This window comes from Ornithorhynchus anatinus, chromosome 14, assembly GCF_004115215.2.
Source record: "Ornithorhynchus anatinus isolate Pmale09 chromosome 14, mOrnAna1.pri.v4, whole genome shotgun sequence".
NCBI classification, from domain to species: domain Eukaryota; kingdom Metazoa; phylum Chordata; class Mammalia; order Monotremata; family Ornithorhynchidae; genus Ornithorhynchus; species Ornithorhynchus anatinus.
This window is the reverse complement of record NC_041741.1, coordinates 1,821,114-1,845,582: the sequence shown is the minus strand read 5'-3', so window position 1 is coordinate 1,845,582 and position 24,469 is coordinate 1,821,114. Positions and strand designations below refer to the sequence as shown.

Here is a 24,469-nt window from a genome sequence, read left to right as displayed (position 1 = left end):
TTTCACCACTCTTCCACTTTGGGTTGTGGAGGACAGGCTCTCTTTGGTATCTCTGAACTCACAGGGGTCTCTGCCCCAAGCGCAATATCGGGGGGCCAGTTGTTGGGGACACCCCACTGGTCTGAGATCTGGACTGGATCTGAGGAACTGTAAGCTACTTGTGGTCCCGGAATGCGTCCACCAACTCTGTTCTGTTGTACTCTCCCAAGTGTCTACTACAGTGCTCTGCACATGGTCAGTGCTCAAAAAATACAATTGACTGATTGATTGATCGAATGAATAAGTTCCATCACCCAGAGGGAGGAGATTCACTCATACTCTCCCACAAAAATTAGTCCCACCTGCAAAATCAGCCATGCTCCTCTTAAATTCCTCTACCAAATTCTGCCACTTCCTATGTCTCTAGACTGAAGGAACTTGTACGCACGGAGGACGGGATAGGAGGAGGAGAGGACGGGATAGGAGGAGGACTAAGGAGGGAGGGCGAAGGTGGAAAAAAGGAAGGAGAGGAAGGAGGGGGAAGGGAGGAAGGAGGGAGAAAGGGAAAGGGAGAGAGAAGGAAAGGAAAGGAGGGAGGAGGAAAGGGGACTGGGAGAAAAAGGGTGTCGGGGGGAGGGCAGAAGAATGAGGTTTCGAAAAGATGACTCTTACCAAGGCCTTGGTTCTGCTCTTCCCACTCTATGGCATCTGGAACTTGGTAGGACACTCCTTCCAGTTGTCCAAGTTGCCCCCTATCCACTGGGGGTTCCAGGGAAGTGACTCCAGGGAACGTGAATCCCGGCATCTCGGTGTCCCTTTCCATGCTGTCGTCCAGGGAATCTGCAGCTCTGTCTTCCTCGTCTTCATCTTCATCTTCCTCTTCCTCTTCCTCCTCCTCCTCTTCATCTTCATCTCCCTCTGGGCCAAAGGAAACCAGAAGAAATGCATCACTGAGCAAGGCAGTGAGGCAAACAGTTTCCTCAATCAATCGTATTTCAATCAATCATATTTTTTGAGCACTTACTGTGTGCACAGCACCAACCTAAGCTCTTAGGAGTGTACAAGACAACAGAGTTAGCAGACATGTCCCCTGCCAACAACGAGCTTACATAGTCCTTGTCCCACATAGGGCTCACAGACTAAGTAAGAGAGAGAAAAGGCATTCAATCCTCATTGTTCAGAAGAGCTAATTGAAGCACAGAGAAGTGAAATAACTTGCCCAAGGTCCCATAGCAGGTAAGTGTCAGAGCGAGGATTAGAACCCAGGTCCTCTGACTCTTAGGGCTTGTGCTCGTGTCACTAGGCCATGATGTTTCCCTGGTGTTTAATATCAGTCGGTGATCGAGAGAGAGAGGCCAATGCGTCTATGTCAATCTGTGATTGAGAGGGAGGCCCCGAAGGTTTGAAAGTCAATCAGTGACGAAGAGCAATCTCAATGGGTTTAATGTTAATTAAATCAAACAACACACAAGAAACATCCCCTAGTTGCTGTTTGCCTAGATTCACACCGTCCTACCTGAATCCTACTTGTGGATTTCACATCCCCCTCCGCCAGGATTTTCAAATGCCCCAAAATCACAGGTTCCCAATCTAATAATAATAATAATAATAGTGATATTTGTTAAGCACCTAGTGCCAGACACTTACTGAGCACTAGGGTAGATACAAGATAATGGGTTTGGACAGAGGCCCTGTCCCACTTAGGGCTCACAATCCTAGTCCGCGATTTCCAGTTGAGGAAACTGAGTCACAGAAAGTTAAGTGACCTATCCTACGTCATAAAGTAGACACGCGGTAGAGCCAGTATTAGAACCCAGGTCCTCTTGACTCCCAGGCCCGGGGTCTTTCCAGTAAGCCACGCCGCCTCTCTAGGTCCGCAAAGGGCTGGGTAAGAACCCAGGGGTCGATTCCAGGTTGGTGGTGTGTGGGCTCTGCCCAGGAAAGGCAAAGCGTTACATCCCTGTTCCTTGTTAGTGACACAGGAGAGCGGATAGGACGTGAACACACCCATAACAGCAAACAGACTCGCGCCCTCCCACAGTGCCTGTCAGGAAGTAATTTTAATTTCAGAGCAAATAAATGCCAACGTGAAAGAGTCAGGAGCCCTAAGCCACAAATAAATGCCAACGTGAAAGAGTCAGGAGCCCTAAGCCACAAATAAATGCCAACGTGAAAGAGTCAGGAGCCCTAAGCCACATCGAACTAAACAGCAGGGAGGACATCCTGAACCCTGAGAGAGAGAGAGAGAGAGAGAATCCCAACACTCTCCTTCCCAGACACAGCAAGGACAGAGCAGCGTGGCCTACGGCGGAAGCAGCGTGGCCTAGCAGAAAGAGCGTGGCCCTGTGAGTCAGAGGACCTGGGTTCTAATCTGTCTACCGTGCTTCCCCAGCGATTCTCCCCACCGCTTCTAGATTCTTGAGCAGATTTAGAAGCACAGCTTAGTGGATGGAGCAAACAGGCCTGGGAGTTCAATTCAATTTCATCGTACTTATTGAGCTCCTACTGTGTGCGAAGCTCTATATTAAGCTCTTGGGAGAGGACCATATAACAATAAACAAATACATTCCCCGCCCACAGTGAGCCCAGTCTACAGCAGGAGTCAGAAGGACCTGGATTCTAATCCTGGCTCCACCTCATATCTGCTGCGTGACCTTGGGTAAGTCACATCACTTCCCTGTGCCTGAGTTATCTCATCTGTAAAGTGGGGATTAAGACTGTGAGCCCCATTTGGGGCAGGGATTGTGTCCAACCTGATTAACTTGTACCTACCCCAGCACTTAGAACAGTGCTGGGGACACAGTAAAACCTTAACAAGTACCGTTATTATTATTATTATCATTATTGTTATTTAGCAGCCCCCAGCGCCCCCCGCCCCGGCCTCCCAGCCCCCTCTCAGCAGCCCACCCTCAGGACCCAGAAATGCTTCCCTCTAACAATGGACTGTAGCTCGTTGTAGACTGTAAGCTTGTTGTGGGCCGGGAATGTGTCTGTTTGTTGTTATAGTGTCCTCTCTCAAGCGCTTAGTACAGTGCCCTGCACCCAGTAAGCGCTCAATAAATACAACTGACTGCCTGACCGACAATGGGCACCTTCAGACTCGAGGCGATCCAGGCCGTAGGTGCCAGCTGTGTCGATGCGTCTGGCCGACGGGACGGCGGTCCTCCGGACGGAGGCAGCCACGGAAGCGGGAACGACCGCGGAAGGTCTCGCCGTGTCCTCCAGGAGCCCGGGCAGCGTCACCGAAGAGTCCGAGATGGGAGCGATCGCCTCCTCGCCCAAGACGGTGACCGGCTCTGATGGGAGTCCGGAGGACGGCAAGGGAAGGGGAGGCAGGTTGGTGACTGGAAGAGCGATTAAGTGAGGGACATCTTCGGGATTTCTCGGTGTGAGGCTTCGCTCCCTCCCCCTTCACATCCGCCAAGGCCACAGCTCTCCCATCTTGGGATCTCCTGAAATCTCACCTCCTCCAGGAAGTCTTCCCTAGTAAATTCTCTGTTTCTAATCTCCCCACGTTCTCTCTCCAACCCAGCACCTGTGCCTCACAACTTCCCTTAGCCTTTTTCATTAAACCGAGTTACTTAAGTTATTAAATAATTTAAACACTCAGATATTCACATATCCATCTTTACTTTCTTTTTTGCCTTCTGCCTGTATATTATTTCATACTTGGCTTCCCCCACCTCCCCAGGAGCCACTTGAGCCCAGAGGTCGTGTCTGTTGCTCTCCCATGTTCTATTCAGTGCTCTGCACACTGCAGGTGCCCGGTATAGTGCTCTGCACATGGTGGGTGCCCAGATCGGGGCTCCGCACATAGTTGGTGCCCAATAAATACCATGTAACCAATGAGCCACCCAAGACAATGCCACCCTGTCTTGGGCGGTAGAGAGCGGAAGTTGAAGAGGAATTGGATACAGAATTAGAGGTGTGTGTGCCCTCCTGCTGCTTGCTGCATCTATAAAGTCCACCTCTGCACAGAGCATTGAGCTGATTCTCAGTCGCACCGGGGCGCAAAGAAATTTTCCCCTGAGATACTAAGTTAAGGAAAGCAGTGAAGACCTAGCAGAGCCTAGCGTAGACCTGTCCCCGAACCCAGCCCTCTACCCTTACCTTCCAAACCCGGCGTGACTGCCAGAGACGACGGAGGAACAGTAGCGGAACCGGGATTTGCAAGGTATCCGGTATTCCCCGGCGGCTGGTCTTCGGAAGAAACAGGAGAGGCTGGAGATGATATTTCTCTCCTCTCCCCTGCTTCACTGGGTGCTTCCGTGATCTGATGAGGAGAGTCCAGTCCTACGGTCTCTGATGGCAGCGTGGCTTCTGCTTCTTGGCTAGCGGTGGCCAACTCTGGGCTTATCACACCTGCATAGGGCACACGACCTCGATATTATAGCAGTTTGGACAGTCCAATCTAGTGGAAATCAATCAGTCAATGAATGGTATTAATTAAACGCTTACTATGTACAGAGCACAGTCCTGAGTACTTGGGAGAGTACAACAGAATTAGCAGATATGTTCCCTGCCCATAATGAATTTACAGTCTAAAGAAAGTGTGGTCTGGGAGACAGAAGACATGGGTTCTAATCCTGACTCCGCCACGTACCTGCTGTGCGACCTTAGGCAAGTCACTTAGCCTGTCTGGGCCTCAGTTCCCTCATCTGCAAAATGGGGAATCAATCCCGGTGCTCCCTTCTACTTAGACTGTGACCTTAGTGTGGGACCCAATTATCTTGTATCTACCTCTCGAGAGGCAGCATGGACTAATGGAAAGAGCACAGGCCTTGGTGTCTGAGGACCTGAGTTCTAATCCCACCTCCGCCACTTGACTGCTGTCTGACCTGGGGCAAGTCGCTTAACTTCTCTGGGCCTCAGTTCCCTCATCTGTAAAATGGAGATTGACTCTTACTCCCTCCTACTTAGACTGAGAGCCCCAAATGGGACAGAGACTGCATTTGACCCGATCATTTTATACCTACCCCAGCGCTTAATACAGTGCTGGGCACACAGTAAGCATTTTACAAACCCCATTTAAAGAATAAAAACAGACTCCAAGGAACCTACACGAGGTTAATAACTATTCAACACTATTTCCTGATATCCTCCTGTGTGCAGCACCCCGTTCTAAGCATTTGGGAGGGTACTGCGGACACAGTGATCTGGGTCTTGCATTTGCCCCTTCATATCAAACCGTCTCTTCTGAGCTGTTTTTCCTCTAGACCCGCTTGACTGTTTCCTAACCATCTTGTTTAAGTGAATAGGAGTAACTCCAGGTCCTAGAATCCCTAGGAGGGATAAAATACCAAGGGATGGAATGTGATCTGTCCTTTAGACCTGGACTCCATTTTGTCTGGCCATGCTGCCATTTACTCAGAGCGGGCACAAGACGAATCCTCTCCTCCTTTGTCAGTCCTGTCCAGATAAGGGAGCGTGGTATGTCAAGACCTTGAGGCAGGATGGAGCTGTTCTGTCCTTAGCAAGGTCAGGGCCCCTAGCCTGCTTATCTATGGTATTTGCCCACCTGACCAGAACACTTCTCTCCTCTAATGCCAACCTACTCACTGTACCTCAATCTCGTCTATCTCGCCGCCGACCTCTTGCCCGTGTCCTGTATCTGGCTTGAAGCCCCTTCCCTTCTCATATCTGACAGACAGTGACTCTCCCCAGTTTCAAAATTGTAATGAAGGCCCATCTCCTCCACCCGGCCTTCCCTAATCCCCTTTTTCCTCTTCTCCCACTCCCTTCTGCCATCATCCTGACTCGTTCCCTTTACTCATTCCCCCTCCCAGCCCCACACCACTTATGTCCATATCTGTCATTTATTTATTTCTGTGAATGTCTGTCTCCCTCTTCTAGACTGTAAGCTCACTATGGGCAGGGAATGTGTCCGTTTATTATTATATCGTCCCCTTCCAAGTGCTCAGTATGGTGTTCTGCACGCATTAAGCGCTCAATAAATACAACTGACCGACTGAATAACTATAATGGGGAGGACCAGCCAGAGCTGCGCAATCACCCCGAGATGGAGTTTCCTGCTGCTGTCTTAAAGTATATAGCTTGTGTCATGCTCTTTGATCAGTCAGTCGGTGGCAATGATTGAGTGCTTTGTGAATCCCCAAGTGTGAAGATGAAAATAATGATAATAATGATTATTTTGGTATTTGTTAAGTGCTTACTAAAATCCAAGCACTGTACCAAGCAATGGTGTGGGAGGCTGGGAGAATCCCTCTAGAACTTCTTTTTTCTCCTGGTGATCACCCCATCACTTATTTAACTGGCATCACTGAATTTCTAGTACAACACTCCATTCTATCCCTGCCCTTCCTCTCCTTCTCCCCACATCTAAACTACTTCTGAGACATATTGGAATTTAAACAGCCTAGCATCTAACGATAATATAAAAGAAATCTAAAATAAAACGTCCCTGTCCAAATGTCTTATATCTTGGCATTAGCGTCCCAATCTTCCATGGAAACCACTATTGCCTATTATTTGAAAAAATAATATTTTCCCACGATGGGAAAGTCTCCTTTTTTTCCAATTGCGGATGTGTTCATTTTCAATATCGCCTCTTTTCATTCATTCAATTCCTTTGATTGTATTTATTGAGCGCTTACTATGTGCAGAGCACTGTACTAAGCGCTTGGAATGTACGATTTGGCAACAGATAGAGACAATCCCTGCTCAACAACAGGAACACTACTCTAGAAAGTTCTCTGTAGCTTTTATTTGGAATGGAGGCACTTATGAATTTGAGAAACTGATATTCCTTCCTTCAGACAGACAGACAAAGAATAAGCTGTGTCAGCCCAGAATTCTCTTGCCATATGCCTCCCCTAGCCCCCAGAGTCTCCTGCTGCTTCCTTTGCCTTTCTCTTGATATTAAAAGCCAAGTTTAATATTTTGGTGGCTTGCAAAGCAGAAATAATACCAATTGGAATAATATTAGCCTCTGCTCAGGGAGAGAGCGGTGGCCTAGCAGTGGAAAGAGCACAGGCCTGGGAGTTGGAGGATCTGCGTTCTAATCCTGGCTCTGCCACTTGTCAGCTGAATGACCTTGGGTAAGTCACTTCACTTTTTGTGCCTCAGTTTACTCATCTATAAAATGGGGACTAGATACCTGACTAACTCTCTTCCCCTCTTCAAAGCCCTACTGAGAGCTCATCTCCTCCAGGAGGCCTTCCCAGACTGAGCTCTCCCTCTCCCTCTGCTCCTCCTCCCCTCCCCACTCCCCCTTCTCCCTCCCTCTGCTCTTCCCCCTTCCCCTCCCCAAAGCACTTGTGCATATTTGTATATATCATTATTTTGTGAATGATGTGTGTATATCTATGATTCTATTTATCTTGATGATATTGATGCCAGACTACTTGTTTTGTTTGTTTTGTTTTGTTCTGTTTTGTTGTCTGTCTCCCCTGTTTAAACTGTGAGCCCATTGTTGAGCAGGGATTGTTTCTATCTGTTGCCTAATTGTACCTTCCAAGTGCTTAGTCCAGTGCTCTGCACATAGTAAGCGCTCAATAAATACGATCGAATGAATGAATAATACCTGTTCTCCCTTGCTTTTTAGAGCCTGAGCCCCATATAAGACAGAGGCTGTGTCCAACCTGACTTTTCTGTATCCACATAAGTGCTTAGTACAGTGCTTGGATTATAGTAAGCACTTGACAAATACCAAAATTATCATTATTATCATTATTTCCTCCTACACACTTGGGGATTCACAAATCAACCTAGCACTAATGCACATTTCTGCATAATCTATTAGCTCCTCCAACCTGTAATTTACTTTAATGCCTCTCTCCCTCACTAGATTGAAAATTCCAGGGATCTTGCCTACTAATTCTTCTTTCCTCTCCCCAAAATGCTCAGTCAGTGCTCTGCATCTAGGAGATTCTCAATCAATACCACTGATTGATTGATTGATTTATTAGTGCACAGGGCACTTCCGTCCTGAAGAAACAATACCCACATCTGCTCTAAGGAAGAAGGAGAAAGAGGAGGAGGAGGAGGAGGAGGAGGAGGAGGAGGAGGAGGAGGAGGAGGAGGAAGCAGTGTGACCTAGTGGATAGAGCAAGGGCCTGGGAGTTAGAAGACCTGGGTTCTAATCCTTGATCTGCCACTTATCTGCTGCGTGGCCTTGGACAAGTCACTTAACTTCTCTGCCTCAGTTTCCTCAATTGTAAAATGGGAATTCAGTACCCGTTCCCTCTCTTACTTAGACTGTGAGCCCCATGCGGGACAGGGACTGTGTACAAACTGATTAACTTGTATCTACCCCAGCGCTTAGTACATAGACGGCCCAGACCACAGGGAAAATGCATACCTGGCAGAACTGAGCACACCTCTCTGTTTTTTTTAATGGTATTCGTTAACCGATTACTATGTGCCAGGCACTGGACTAAGCACTGGGATGGATATAAGCTAATTAGGTTGGACACAGCCATATCCCACACGGGACTCCAAGTCCTAATCCCCATTTTCCAGATGAGGTAACAGGCCCAGCGAAGTGACTTGCACGAGTTCACACAACTGACATGGGGAGCAGCTGGGATTAGAGCCCAGTTCCTTTTGACTCCCAGGCCTGTGTGTCGACATTGTCCTATTAAATTGTTGACTCTGAGTTTGTTGCTATCATTATTATTATCATTATTACTATTATAATGGTGCTTATTAAGTACTTATAGGTGTCTAGCACTGGGGTAGATATATAGATCTAATCCAAATCAGATCAAACACAGCTCCAGTGTCACATGGGGCTCGTGGCAGGAGGGAAGGGAGAGATGGCATTTTGTCCCCATTTTACAGATGAGGACACTGAAGCCCGGAGAAGTTAAAATGACTTGTCCAAGGTCACACGGTAGGAAGTGACAGAGCTGGGATTGGAAACCAGGCCCCCAAGCCCGCCGGTGTGTACTCTTAGTCTACACTGACGTTTGCAATCCACTCTTCCATGGTCTTTATCTATCTAAGCCCACCTAAACTGTGAGCCCCAGGCAAGACAGGGACTTGCTTCTGACCTGTTACGTTTGTGTCCGGTGCTGGGCACAGTGCTAGGCACATCATAAGCATTTGATAAATACCATATTTAGCAAACTCATACGCCGGAGGCAGCCATCTGTTCCTCCCAGAGGTCCCTGCCCGTGAACTCCGGAACAAGGTGGAGTCATTCCAGGTTTTGGGTCCCTGCGTCCCTCCCCGTGCCCGCCTTGGCTGAGGCGGAGACTCTCCCCATCCTCATCTGTGAACGCCCAAAGAGAGACCGCCAGAACGGCGAGCCAGCGCAGCAGATGGTCTCTCCGGATCCTTTTCTCCCATTCCTGGCTGAAAGCGCCATCCGGGAAGGCAAACGCGGAGGACTTCGGGTCTTTAATATTTTCATTTGGAGAGCGAGACATTCACAACTGAGATGTCCCTATAAATGACAATCTTCACGGTGAGGGTATTTTTAGGTGTGGCTGTGGGAATGTGCTGTGCGGAATTATATTTTTATCGGATCCTGGTCTGGGCTGTTGAAGGATAAATGGTAGCTTCAGGGTGGTGGTGTTCCTCGAGGGGGTGTCTGTGGGTGGGTCGGGAACCTCTCACTGGAGGGAAGGAAATCAGTGAGGATTCACATTCTAAAAATTGCGGATCGACACACTCATCCTCAGCACGCGAATATTCAATACAGTGCATTGTGTACAGTGGATACTAGATAAATGCAAATATTATTACTCTCCTACTGCTATTATGACTATTATGCATCATTATTGCTGCTACACAATAATAATAAATAATGGTATTAATTGAGCAGTTACTCTGTGCAGAGCACTTGGAAGAGTGCCCTACCACGGAGTTGGTAAGCACATTCCCCAGCCACGGGGAGCCTAGAGTAAAATGGTGCTTGGCACATAGTAAGCGCTTAACAAATGGCGTCGTTATTATTATTAATAGAGGGGGAGGTAGGCATTAAAATAAATTATCAATATGCACATAAGTGCTGTGGGCCTGAGGGTGGAATGGATATTGTACTCTCCAGCTTGGTACGGTGCTTTGCACACAGTAAATGCTCAAATAAATACGACCGAATGACAGAAAGAATGAATGAATATCGAGTAGCAGGGTCACTAATTGGTATGTTTTAAGCACTTGCTCTGTACCAAGTCCTGGGCTACGTGCCGGGGTGGGTCACACGGTCGCTGTCTCACCCGTGGCTCACTGTCTGAGAGGGAGGGCGAACTGGCATCTTTTCCCTATTTTACAGCTGAGAAAACGGAGCCCCAGAGAGATGATGTGACTTGCCCAAGGCCACGCAGCAAGCGAGTGGCAGACCTAGGACTACAACTCGGATCTCCTGACCCCCAGCCCCACGCTCTTTCCACTAAGCCGCACCGTTATCACTTGACCTAAAAAACAGAGCATCTTTTCGCTGTTGTTGCTTTACCTTTCAGCTCCATCTCCGACTCGGAATCTGCGATGGGCACCGTCGTTCCTGGCGACAGCACGGCATCGCTCTCCCTGTTCTCCACGGTGGGGCCGACTGGGCCCGGGGACGAGAGTCCGGTGGTGGGGCCTGGGTCGTCCCCTGGGCCCGCGGTGGGGAACGGGCTCTGCTCTATGGAGGCCGCTGAGATCTCTTCCTGCCGAGCGGGCTCCAGGCCTGTCTCTGGGGAGGTCGGTCCCGGACGGGTGTCTGCTGAGTTGGCGACGGCTTGTACTTCGGCGAAGGTGCCCTGTGTGGCCTGGGAGGTCGGAGGTCCTGCCTGAGTCCTTGGAGGGACTTGGGACCTGGGGCCCGCCATGTGGACCACGGTTCCTAGTTTGGTGTCATCCCAGTCGTCGCTGGGGACCGAGGGGGTGGCCGGAGTGGGGCTGACCGCTGCCTCCGTGTCTCCCGCCACGCCGGCCTGAGGAGAGGGCATTCCCGGGGGGCCCTCGTGGGGCACGAGGACATCCTCTGGGCCAGGGGTCGGGGCGCCACTGGCCGTCTGAGGTGAAGGAAGGTCACCTTTGGACTCCAGGGATCCCGGCTCAGGCTCGGCCGTGGGACTCCGCCCGCCGGCCCCCTCGAAGTTTCCCCTTCTCGGGTCGGTCGTCGGTCTCCCTCCGGTGCCCTCCGGGGCCGAGGCGGACCAGCCCCAGCCCTCCTCGTCCGCCGCACCACGCTCCGTCACGGGGGCCCAGTCACCTGGATCTTGGGAAGAGCTGTGGCCCACTTCCGCCGGCTCTCTTCCAGCTGGCTCGCTACCGGGGCCACTGAGGGGAGTGGTGCCCAAGCCCAGGTCCAGAGAAGGAGCGGGGGTGACGGCAAGCATGAGCCCGAGCTCAGAGGCTCTGCTCGGGGGAGGCCCTGCCCCAAGCCCCCCGGGCCCACTCATGCTCTCGACCGCAGCGTCCGCTGACTCTGTTGGGGAGAAGTCACCGGGGCTCGGGCCTTGGACCGGACCGCTGAGACTGAGTCCGGGGGGCTGTGATCCCCCTTGATGTGCGAACGCCACATCCAACAAAGTCCCTGGCGGCCCGGCGAGCTCTCCATCATGGTCTCCCGGGGCGCCTGCCCATCCAGGGCCCTCTGAGGGCTCGAGGTCACTCGCGGTGAGGCCTGCGCTACTCGTTGGGCCGTCCTCCTCTCCCTCTGGGGCCTGGGTCCCAGGGAAGGGGGCCGCCTCCTGCCCCTCTGTCCCGGGGAAGGCAAAGCATCGGGAACCCGAGAGGAGGAGGAGGAGCACGGGGGTCCAGAGGGTCACCCAAGAGGCAGGACCCGAGGGCTGGCTCATGGCGGAACGGAAGGGGGAAGGATTGGAAATCAGCAATTGCGGTAACCGGAACCTGCAGGAAAATAAAAGAGAACGGGCCATCGCTTTCTCACATGACGTGCCCCGCTTGATTAAACCACAGGCAAGGCAACCTCCTTGACCCAGGACTCGGGGAATGGGGGGAGGGGAGGAGTTGCCCTACTTCTTCTCCCCTCGAAACAGACTGGCCCAGTTCACTTATCCCTAAGTGAACTCAGCGCTTGGGAGAGTGCAAGAGAGTTAACAGACCTGATCCCTGCCCTTAAGGAGCACTCTGTTGGATTGAACTCTCCCAAGCGCTTAGTACAATGTTCTTCACACAGTAAGCGCTCAATAAATACCATCGACTTATTGATTGACTGATTGAGAGCCTAATGTGTGGCGGGTACTGTACTAAGCACTTGGGAGAGCGCATTGATGATGATGATGGTATTTGTTAGCAAATACCATCATTATTATTATTATTGTTAAGCGCTTACTATGTGCCAAGCACCGTTATAAGCACCGGGGTAGATACAAGGCGATCAGGTTGTCCCACGTGAGGCTCACAGTCTTGATCCCCATTTGACAGGTGAGGTAACTGAGGCACAGAGAAGTTAAGTGACTTGCCTAAAGTCATCCAGCTGACAAGTGGCAGAGCCGGGATTAGAACCCACAACCTCTGACTCCCAAGCCCGGGCTCTTTCCATTAAGCCATGCTACTTCTATCCATTAGAATGGATAGACATAATACCGGCCCTCGAGAAATGTGCAGTGTAGAGGGGGAGACAACGAAAAATAAATGAGTTGAATTGATGTTGTTCAACCATAGTCAGCTAATCAATAGCACTTATTGAGCTCCTACTATGTACAGAGCACTGACTTAAGCACTCGAGAGACTGAAGGAGATGCCATCCCTGCGCTCGAGGAGTTTACGGTCTAGACCACATTGATCATAGTCACGTGACATTAGATCGTGAAACTCTGGAAGATAATTTGCCCTTCATAAATATATTTTAACAGCAGCTCATAAACACTCCCTTAGGGGGTATTCAAAACGCGGGAGAACTGCCTGCTTCTGCTTTTAAGAAACCACAAGGCAACAGATCCTTGGTAACTCAGAAAAAAAGAAAAGTACAGTCAGTTCTCCTACAGTGCGTGTTTCTTCTCTGCGATGTGGCTAGAGGGCTGTTGGGAAATTCGGGAAGGTTCAACCGACTACACACGTCTGAGTAGAACGTGACGCGATGTCAGAAGAAACGGCTGTGTGCGTCAACCAAGGTGAGATTACCACAAAGTGGCTCAGTGGAAAGAGCATGGGTTTGGGAGTCAGAGGTCATGGGTTCGAATCCCGGCTCGGCCACTTGTCGGCTGTGTGACTTTGGGCAAGTCACTTGACTTCTCGGTGCCTCAGTTCCCTCATCCGTAAAATGGGGATTAAGACTGTGAGCCCCACGCGGGACAACCTCATTCCCCTGTGTCTACCCCAGCGCTTAGAACGGTGCTCGGCACATAGTACGTGCTTAACAAATACCAACATTATTATATTCCTTAACGTGAGTAGTCAGAAAGGAAACCCCTATGTTTTAGGAGAACTGACTCTACCTTGATTTTCCTTTGATTTACTATACCTCTGGGGATGAAATAGAGGGATGAATCGCATTTATTGAGCACTTACTGCGTGCAGAGCACTGTACTAGGCGCTTGGGAGAGTTCAACACAACAATACAGCAGACACATTCCCTGTCCACAGCGAGCTCACAGCCTAGAGGAATATAAAACACATGATTTCTCCCATTTCATTTCATTACTCCTCACCCTCGATCGGACCAACTGCAAATGTCTCTCGGTACTCAAACCTTGAGCATTATAGAAGCAAGGTGACCTCAGAGCAGGGCCCGGGCGTCGGGAGACCTGGGTTCCAAGGCTGACTCCGGCACTTGTCTGCGGTGTGACCTCGGGCCGAGTCACTTCACTTCTCTGGGCCTCGGTTTCCTCATCTGCAAAACTGAGATTCAAATACCTGTTCTCCCCCCTCAGACTTTGAGCCCCATATAGGACAGGGACTGTGGCCAATCTAATTATCTTGTATCTACCCCAGCCTTTAATACAGTGCTTGGCACATAATAGGCACTTAACAAATATCATTTTTATCATTACTGTTATTATTAGAGAAACTAAGAAAGGCAACCCAGATAAATCCTTTTTGTTTGAGGAATAAACTGTACTGTACAAAGGAGCATATTTTAATGTTACAATTTAACTCCCTTCTAGAAAAAGGACATGACAGAAAAGACTGTTGGGTAGTCAAAGGGTTATTTCTTCGTGACGTTGATATTTTTCAAAATCTTAGATAAGAAGCTTCTTTCCTTTCTTCATTTTTCTGTTTTCCTCCATCCAAAAATGCTGACGAATTTCAGGACCGCTCACTAGAATGAGCCAAGAGTGAAAAGTTCTAGATAAGCACCTCTCCATCTAAAGGGCTGATTACACCCTGTCTCGTCTTGGTCATTAGCCATTTGCGTAAAGTTCATTAACTCGACCCCCTCTGCCCTGAATCAATTCTAGTGCCTCTCCTTCCAAGAGCTCAGGGTTCTGAAGAGCTTTTCCTGTACCTCACCCACTCCCCCTCCACACTCTCGGGAGTGTATTAGACCACTCCATTCTGCGTCACCCTTGCACTTCGATTTGTTCCTTTTACTCACCCTCTCCTTCATCCCCACAGCACTTACGTCCCTATCCTTGCCCAAGGTCACACAGCGGACATGTGGCGGAGCTGGGATTAGAACCCGGGTCCTTCTGAGTCCCAAGCCTGTGCTCTAACCACTAAGCCACGCTACTTCTATCATCGCTGTTCAAGGCCGGGGCCGTGCTGGGGAGGAGCTGGAATGACAGGACACAGGAACAGCGGAAAGGAACAGGTCGGCAGCTTCGGATCAGTCGGGGGCGATCATTCATTCCCTCAGTTCTTCATTTGGTACCTCTCTGCGTCCTTCATAGGGCGATCGATCCATTACCACCATCCCTCTTTGCCAGCCGAACCTGAAGCCCGGGACTAAGCAGTGGTAGTATGCTACTTACTGAGTCCCCAATCCGGGTGCCGGGCACTCTAATGCTAACCTTCTTACTCTAATGCCAACCTCCTCACTGTACCTCCAACTCATCTATCTTGCCAGCGAACTCTCGCCCACATCCTGCGTCTGGCCTGGAATGCCCTCCCTCCTCAGATCTGACAACTACTCTCCCCCTCTTCAAAGCCTTATTGAAGGCATATCTCCTCCAGGAGGTCTTCCCTTTTCTCCGATTCATTGATGAATACTTTGAGTGTATAAATTGGGAGATTCAACCTAGATTTCATATTGCTCAGAAAGTGACTCATTTGCATTGGATCATTTCATTTTTTCTGAGGCTTATCGGCTAAGTGACATCCTTATGAATCGTAGCTACCTCAGCAACGGTATATTAATAGGTTACGGAAAAGCTTATCAGAACCTGGGTCTTCTGACGGCCAGTCCCATTAACTTTCCGGTAGGCTGCCACGTGACGAACCTTACTCAGGTGCCAATCACGGAATCCTAAGAAACACAGAGCCCTGTGGTTCCTGAAAGAGCCTCAGGAGGCCTGGAGTGTTATCCCACCGTGAAAAATTGATTAACCGATTGATTGATAGGAGACCTCTCCCTCATCTCTGCTCTCTCTGGAAACTGCCGTGGGTTCTGATGCTGGATCCAATGCTGGGAGGGAATCGCGAGTGAACTGAACTCTGTCGGGAGGCAGGAAGTGAGGTGGTCCTCACCCCAGTCCGGGCTGTGAAACCCACCCCTGACAGAAGCTCTTTATTCACCCCTCCCTCAGCCCCGCAACACTTGGGTCCATATCCGCAATTTATTTATTTCTATTCAGGTCTCTCTCCCCCTCTAGACTGTAAGCTCTCTGTGGGCAGGGAACGTGTCTACCAACTCCGTTGCATCGTACTCTCCCAAGCGCTGAGTACAGTCCTGATTGATTGATAATTCCCCCTGCAAAATAGGGGTCCCTGGGAATTGGGGCAGGGGGTGGGGTGGTTCCATGGCCCCCCGGACACATAGAAAGGTAATGGCCCCACGGCTTTGTGTGGAGAGGGAGGTCCTCTTCTAGAGTGCAGGGTCGAAGTTACAACAATGACAGGGCCATGAGGACATCAGCTCCCAGGTGGGTGATGCTGGCAAAAAAAACCCAACTCTTGTACCCAGCGGAGATTTTTCCATCCTGGCACGCGGCACGACCGACCCGCATCCCCGCTCCTGCGGACACCCCGCCCCCAAGCTGGTCTCGGGCTCCCCGCTGACCTTGCACAATGCAGGTGACTGCCCTGATGGTCATGGGAGACACCCCGTAGCCACTCACTCATTCACCAGGGGATCACCCCTCGCCCCCAACCCCTTACTAGTAGCCTTAGCCGCCATTTCCAACAAAGTCACAGAGGAACAATTGCCACCAGTCTTGGTCCTAGGGGACAGGCCTGAGCCAGGGAGGAGCCTGGATGGTCTGATCTAAACACACAAATGACCCTGTCCCTGAGGAAACAGGAAAATATTCACCTCCCCCTACCCCCCAGCTCACTTGTCCTTGAGTCTGAAAGAGCTGGAGGGGCTGGAGGAGGTTGGAAGAGGTTGGAGGGGATAATAGGGAGTTGTAGGGGGCAGTGGGGGCTGAGAAGGGGTAAGAGGGGGTGGGAGGGGGTGGGAGGAGATTGGAGGGAGCTGGAGGAGCTCGAGAGGGCCGGAGGGAGCTGAGAGGGAGCTGGAGGGAGTTGGAGGGGACTAGAGAGGTTGGGAAGGGGATACTGGAAGAAGCTGGAAGGGTTGGGGTGTTGAAGAGGGCTGGAAGGGGTAGGAGGGAGCTGGAGGGGCCTGGAAGAAGCTGGAGGGGGATTGGGGTGGGGGTTGGAGGGAGCTACTAGAAGAAGTTGGAGGGGGGTGGAGGGGGCTGGAAAGGGTGGGCTGGGGCTATTGGAAGAAGCTGGAGGGGGATGGAAGGGGATGGAGGGCTGGGGGTGTTGGAGGGGACTGGAGGGGCTGGGAGGGAGCTGGAGGGACCTGGAAGAAGCTGGAGGGGGATCGACAGGGGTGGTTAGAAGGGGTTGGAGGGAGCTACTAGAAGAGGTTGGAGGGGGCTGGAGGGGGCTGGAGAGGGTGGGCCGGGGCTACTGGAAGAAGCTGGAGGGGGATGGAAGGCTGGGGGGTGTTGGAGGGGACTGGAAAGGGTGGGAGGGAGCTGGAGGGACCTAGAAGAAGCTGGAGGGAGATGGAGGAGCTGGGGGTGCTGGACGGGGTTGGAGGGAGTGGGAGGGGGTTAGAGGGGATGGGAGGGGGCTGTGGGGGTAGGAAGGGATTGGAGGGAGGGATGGAGGTTGGAAGGGGTTGGGGGCGCACTGTGATCCCCCGCATGGGCAAGGGCAGATAATACGGAGTCTCTGAACTTGGTCGTGGGGGTCGGGGCGAGGAGAGAAGCAAACAAAGGAGGGTCCCGGCGCCCACGGGGGGGGGGGGGGAGGAGGGGGCGCGGAGGTCCGGGGGTTGGTGGGGGGGAGGCGAGGGTGGGGGGTCCCAGGCCGGGGGGCGGGGAGCAGAGCATCCCGGCAAGGCCTGGCCCCCATCTGTCCGGGGACGGGGAGGGGCTTACCCGCCCCTGCGCCCCTGACACCCGTTGGCAACCTCCTCCCATCCTTCCCATCCCCCCCATCCTCCCCATCCTCCCCCATCCTCTCCATCCTCCCCATCCTCCCCATCCCCCGGTACCTGGCGGCGGGCCGTGCCTTCCGCGGGGGCCCGGGCCCTCTGCAGGACGCTGCGTCCCCGCTCGGGGATCGGGCGGGAGAAGGGAAGCAGGAGGAGGAGGAGGAGGAGGGAGGGAAGGAGGGAGAGGACCGGATCGGTCTGGGCAGCAGGCCCTCCCAGCCCCCCGCCCTCAGCCCCGCATCCACGGCCACAGGCTCAGCACCCTCCCCTTCCCCCCGAGAACCTTCAACACCACCCCACCACACCCCACTCCTCCTCCTCCTCCTCCTCCTGATTCCTTCCTCTCCTCCTGTCCCTGTTCCTCCTGATTCCCCCCTCCTCCTCCTCCTGATTCCCTCCTCCTCCTCCTGTCCCTGTTCCTCCTGATTCCCTCCTCCTCCTCCTGTCCCTGTTCCTCCTGATTCCCTCCTCTTCCTTTTGATTCCCTCCTGCTCCTGACTCCCTCCTCCTCCTCCTGCCCCTGATATCCTCCTCCTCCTAATTCCCTCCTGCTCCTGACTCCCTCCTCCTCTTCCTGCCCCTGTTCCCCCGATCTCCTCCTCCTCCTGCTTCCCTCCTGCTCCTGACTCCTTCTTCCTCCTCCTTCGTCTCTCCTCCTCTTCCTCCTGCCCCTGCTCCCCCGATCTCCTCCTCCTTCTCCTCCTCCCGATTCCCTCCTGCTCCTGACTCCCTCCTCCTCCTGCCCCTGTTCCTCCTGACTCCCTTCTCCTCCTTCTCCTGACTCCCTCCTCCTCCTCCTGCCCCTATTCCCCCTGATCCCCTCCTCCTCCTCTTCCTGCTGCATTCCTCCCTTCTCTCGCCCCTCCTGCTCCCCCTTCTCCTCCTTCTGGGCCTCTTGGTGCCCCTCCTCCCCTGCCTCTTACTCCCCCCCCCCCCGCCTTCTCAATCAATCAATGGTTTCATTGAGTGCTTATTCATTCATTCAATCGTATTTACTGAGCACTCACGGTGTGCACAGAACTGTACTAAGCGCTTGGGAGCGTACAATGCAGCAACAAACAGTGAATTCGGCCCACAACGAGCTCACAGTCTAGTGGGGAGGAGACAGACATCAATTCATGTGCTTACTATGTGCAGAGCACTGTACTAGGCCCTTGAGAGAGGACAATGCAAAAGAGTTGTCAGGCTCCAGTTCCATGCCCACCATGACCACTTGCGCTCCTCCACCTCCTCCTCCTGCCCCATTCCTCCTCTCCTTCTGCCCCCTCCTGCTCCTCCTACTCTTGCTCCTCTTCCTCTCCTGTTCCCCTGCACCCCTCCTCCTCCTCCTCCTCTTCTCCTCCTCCTTCCTCTTCATCTCCCTCCTGCTCCTCCTCTCCTTCTCCTGTGTCCCGCCTCCTTCTCCTCCTCCTGTTGCCCCACTGCTGCTGCTCCTCCTGCTGCCCCATGCCTCTCTTGCCCCCCACTTCTCGCCTTTCTTTTTCAATGGCATTCGTTAAGCGCTTACTATGTGCCAAGCACTCTTCTAAACACTGGAGCACTGCTCTAAGCACTGCAGCCTCTTCCCTCCAGCTTGGCTCCCCTCTTTTCTCTCCCTTCTCTTTCCCCTCTCCTCCTTCTGCTACTCATCCTTCTGCTTTCACACCTCCTCCTTCTCTTCTCTTTCCTGTTTCTCTCCTTCTCCTAGCTCCCAATTCTCCCTATTACGTAGAATAACTGTTCCTTCTGTTATTCCCTAGGAGGCGAGGGATGCCTGTTTAATAAACGTTTTACCCACATCCTTGGGAGCGTCAGTGGGCGTGCTTCTTTAAGAGAAGGAAACTATTGTCCTCAAAGCTGAGCCGATAGAAAGTCTCGGTCCTGCCTTCAGGAAGCTAACCCTCTAAGTGCTTTTTTTAATGGCACTGCTTAAGCACTTACCATGTGCCAAGCACTGTACTAAGCACTGGGGCAGATGCAAGCTTAACAGGTTGTATATATGTGTGTGTGTCTCTTTCTCCCTCTCTCTCTCAGAATGAGAAAGCCCAGGAGCCAGCAAAGCCGGGGTTTAGACCCAGCTCTGCTCCTGGCCTGCTGGGCGATCCTGGGAAAGTTAATTAACCTCTCCCTGGGCCTCAGGTTTCGCACCTGTACAATGAGGACAATAAACCTGCCTCTTCTGACTCTACAGGGATGTTATGAGAGCAAAATGAGATAAGCAATGTGAGACCCCTGTAGGGAGATCAACATGGCAAACACGTTCAAAGTATTGTTAGACTGGCCACAATCACACTCCTGCCTGCTGTACTGAGAGACCCTCAGTGGCCGTGTACAAGCAGGCCACGCTGACCATATTTACATAGGAGAATAATAATTAAAATTATGGTATTTGTTAAGTGCCCAATATGTGCCAAAGACTGTATTAAACACTGGGGTGGATACAAGTAAATTAGGTTGGCAAAGTATGCTTTTCAAAGACATTATGGTTGAAAAACACCATATTATTATTATTAGCATTTATTAAGCATTTGCTAGGCACCAAGTATTGTGCTAAACTCTGAGGTAGATACAGGATGACCAGATAAGTCACAGTCCCTGTCTCCCAGGCACAGCTCCTCAGCTTGTCGTGGGCAGGAAATGTGTCTGCCAACTCTGTTATATTGTACTCTCCCAAGCACTTAATACAGTACTCTGCACACAGTGAGCGCTCAATAAATACCATTGATTGACCGGTAGAGTGGTAGCTCTGGGAACATGTCTACCAACTCTTATATTGCCCTCTCCCAAGCACTTAATATAGGACTCTGCACCAGTAAAAGTTTAGTAAACACGGTTGATGGATTGCTGGTCTAAATGATCTGAGGCCCAGGGAGGTTAAGTGACTTGCCCTAGGTCACACAGCAGAACGGGGGCAGAGTCGGGACTAGAATCCAGGTCCTCTGACTCCCAGCTCTATCCACTAGGTCACACTGCCATCCCCCAATCCCCACAGGGTAATGTTAAGGTTGCCCTGGGCAACCCAGACAACAGTGTGGGGGCTAAGTACCACTAGGCCATGGGCAAGCCCCACCTGATACCAACCCCTGCCTCCAGCGCTTAGAATAGTGCTTGGCCAATAAGAAGCACTTAACGAGCACCATAATTATTATTATCCTTGCTCCCTCAGCACACCTCCAGCCAGTGGAGATGCCCAGCCCCGCCCCCGTATCCCGGGCAAAATGGTGAAATGTTTTCGGCCTCTCTCACCATTGGAGAAACGCAGGTGTCTGGTTGTTTTCTCAGAGGAGTTTCTAACCTCCTGGGCTTTTAACAGAGGATTAGCCCAGTGGTGATCCGTGGCAGGAAGTAAGCAGTACACCCGCATTTTTTCCTCAGAAGTTAATTCTGCTCCTCCCCACCTCAGAATCCTTTTCAGTGGTCCCTCAGTACATAAACGGATTCAATTATTTAACTATGTCATCCTATTTCCTTGTTCTCCTCCTGTTCCCACTGTAAATAATTTTACCTGTTCTCCCCCTCCTACTAACTCTGTGAGCTTCATGTGGGACCTGGTTATCCTATTTTCTTTTTAATGGCATTTGCTATACGCTTACTACTACTAATAATAATAATGTTGGTATTTGTTAAGCGCTTATTACGTGCAGAGCACTGTTCTAAGCGCTGGGGTAGATACAGGGTAATCAGGTTGTCCCACGTGAGGCTCACAGTTAATCCCTATTTTACAGATAAGAGAACTGAACTTCTCACTCTGCTCATCCCCTATCGACCCCAGCGATCAGTACGGAGCTTGGCATGTAGTAAGCGCATAACAAATATCACAATTCTAATAATAATTTTGGTATTTGTTAAGCGCTTACTATGTGCTGAGCACTGTTCTAAGCGCTGGGGTAGATAGATACAGGGTAATCAGGTTGTCCCACGTGAGGCTCACAGTCTTAATCCCCATTTTACAGATGAGGTCACAGAGGCACCGAGAAGTTAAGTAACTTGACCAAGGTCACACAGCTGACAAGTGGCAGATCCGGGATTAGAACCCACGACCTCTGACTCCTAAGCCCGGGCTCTTTCCACTGAGCCATGAGTTCTGAAACACAACTGGGCCAGGAACTAATCCAAAAAAGTTACAACTCTCTTTGTCCTCTTTACCAAATCATATGGCCTGTCTGTCTCTCCCATTAGAGTATGAACTCTTTGGGGTTACTCACTGTGTCTTTTAACTCTATTTTACTCTCCCAAGCCCTTAGTACAGTGTGTAAAGCACCGTAAGAGCTCCATTCAGTGCTCGGCCACAGAAGGAGCTCAGTACGGCACTCTGCACACACAGTAGCTGTTTAATAAATGCCACCGACTGATAGATAAATTCAGCCACTGCCTGCTTTCCTCTGTTTCAGTTTCTTCTAGGACCCTTTGCATCCAGCTTTGCTCTATGATGGCATTCACACGCGGAGACAGAAGCCCAAGCCAAAGAAAAAATATCACTCCCCGCCGCCTGCCGAAAACGCACGTATCGGCGGTCGTGAATGCTAAAATGTATCTGAACTTTTCCAGAAATAACACACTGAGAAAATTACACAAAGGTTCGCTGTTTAAAAGCGAAACATCTGCCATCTATCCTTCCTCCGAAACGTTCCTCTGCCCTATTTACCAGAATAAAAATGTTCTCTGAATACTTATTGAGGAATCTAAAAATAGAAAGGAGCTCTCTCCCTGGGCTAGGGGTGGGGGCGGTTGCTATTCACAACACAGCATTTTCCTAGTGGGGTGGGACCACTGGAGTCTGCAGACAGTGGGGTGGATTCGAACCCTCCTCCCTGGGTTCGAGCCCTGCCTGGAGGGTTTGATAGCCTGGCTGGCACCATGCGAGAAACAGGTTGGCGGAGGTCGCCTGGGAGTCAGGTCATGGGTTCTAATCCCGGCTCTGCCACTTGTCTGCTTGTGTGACCTCGGGCGAGTCGGTTCACTTCCCTGTGCCTCAGTTCCCTCATCTGTAAAATGGGGATTAAGACTGCGAGCCTGATGTGAGATAGGGACTGATTTGTTTGTATCTTTCCCCCCCCCCGCCCCCCGCCCACCTAGTGCTTAGCACGGTGCCTGGCACAGAGTAAGCACTTAACAGATACCACAGTTATTATTATTATCATTAGGTCATCGTCATTGGATTCAGGCGCAGGCCGGCTGGGGTGGAGAGGAGACCAGAAACTCTTACCTTAAGTGTGATGAATGTACCACCGCCCTGCAATGCTTATAATAAGAAGAAGAACTCTGGCATTTGTTAAGCGCTTATTTCGTGCCAAGCCCCGTACTAAACGTTGGAGTAGAGACAAGATGAGACATAAGGCTCACAGAATAAGTAGAAGGGAGCACGGGTATTTAATCCTCATATTGCAGATGAACCGAGGCACAGAGAAGTGAAGTGACTGGCCTAAATTCTCACAGCAGATGAGTGGCGGAGCTGGGATTAGAACCCAGGACCTCTGACTCCCTTTTTCCACTAGACCATGCTGCTTATCCTTTGTGGTGTCGCTCATTTGGTATTGATCGGTTTTGCTCTGTCGGATCATTTCTTTCCCTCCGTGGCCCGTGTCAGCCTTCTGTGGACCAACCCCCGAGGTAGCGTTAGTGAATTAATGTGCCTATTAATAATTATGGTATTGTTAAGCGATTACTATGTAAGTACCCATGACCTCTGACTCCCAAGCCCGGGCTCTTTCCACTGAGCCACGCTGCTTTCCCAGTGCTTGGCACAGTGCTTAATAAATGCCATCATTATCCAATCTACTGGTCACCTGAGCTTCAAGGAAACGCAGAGAGGAGCCCGCCAAACGTGAGGCATACGGGGACACGAAGCTCCCTTTCATGACTTGCCTCTTCCCAGCTAGGAAATGACTAATTCGCAGTTTACTGCTCTAACGTGCCATGGAACTTCACTCAAATAAAGAAATCTTTTGCCCTCCCTGAATATGCTCAAGAAGAGAGCCAAGATGACTAGGAAGAGCAGTGCAGTTCAGAGCGGTGCGGCGAGCAGGCCCTTCATTCCGTTCCTCAGTTTTAGCGCCAGAAGACAACTCCCGTCACAGTCTTCCGACTGGCTCCGCAGCCCAATCTTCACAGGGTGGGGTGTTCGCTTGTACAATAAAAGTCTCAGTTGTTGCTTCCCCAAGAATTCCAGTTCTGCTACGTGTCTGCTGTGTGTCCTTGGGTAAATGGCATCACCTCTCTGGGCCTCAGTTCCCTCACCTGCAAAAGGGGGATTGAGAACGTGAGCCCCAAGTGGGACAGGGATCGGGTCCAACCCGGTTCGCTTGTAATAATAATAAGAAGAATGTTAGTATTTGTTAAGCGCTTCCTATGCGCAGAGCACTGTTCTAAGCCCTGGGGGAGATACAGGTTGTCCCACGTGAGGGTCACAGTTTATCCCCATTTTCCAGATGAGGTCACTGAGGCCCAGAGAAGTGTAGTGACTTGCCCACAGTCCCACAGCTGCCAAGTGGCAGAGCCGGAATTGAACCCATGACCTCTGACTCCCAAGCCCGGGTTCTGTCCACTGAGCCACGCTGCTTGTATCCACCCCAGCGCTTAGTACGGTGCCTGGCAACATAGTAAGCGCTTAACAAACGCCAAAATTATTAGTATTATTTCCAGTGGTGCTTAACAAATACCACAATAATAATGATAATAGAACTACATTCTCCAGAAATTTTCAAGGCAGAGGAACTCTAAGAAGGAAGCTTTATTTTTAGGGCTGACAGCAGGGGCACGGGAGAAGGCAATCTTAGCACAGAATTCCTGGAGGCCTTATGGGGGTCGAGAAGGAAAGTGTTGCAGCCTGAGAAAGAGAGCCATTAACCTCTGGTCAGCCTTGAGGTTTCATCATTTCAGAGAAATGGGAGAGAAGATGTAGGAAACCCCTTTAATATAAATACTTTTTAGCATGATGGTGGTGTTGAGAATGTTTTTCACAATCATTTGGGCTTCTAGGATAGTCCACGGTGCTTTCCAAGCCCTTTACTTGGGACAGGGGAAAAAAAACCACTCGCAGTT

At 51.1% G+C, this 24,469-nt stretch overlaps 1 protein-coding gene across 3 annotated transcripts in view; it reads right to left on the bottom strand.

Moving 5' to 3' along the window:
* Positions 1-14,742, bottom strand: part of ARMH4 (armadillo like helical domain containing 4) — a 38,365-nt gene extending 23,623 nt beyond the window's left edge. The window contains exons 1-5 of one of the 3 annotated variants that reach the window (XM_016226122.2): positions 14,711-14,742; positions 10,400-11,784; positions 4,090-4,341; positions 3,072-3,323; positions 652-897 (exon numbers count right to left, since the gene is read on the bottom strand). In XM_016226122.2, coding sequence (XP_016081608.2) covers positions 652-897; positions 3,072-3,323; positions 4,090-4,341; positions 10,400-11,784; positions 14,711-14,727 — 2,152 coding nt within the window. In that variant the 5' untranslated portion in view covers positions 14,728-14,742. Of the gene's footprint in view, positions 1-651; positions 898-3,071; positions 3,324-4,089; positions 4,342-10,399; positions 11,785-13,547; positions 13,655-14,710 lie in introns of those variants that run through there. The other 2 variants (XM_016226123.3, XM_029079062.1) reach the window with 2 other exon arrangements.
* Between the last annotated feature and the right edge of the window lie 9,727 nt (positions 14,743-24,469).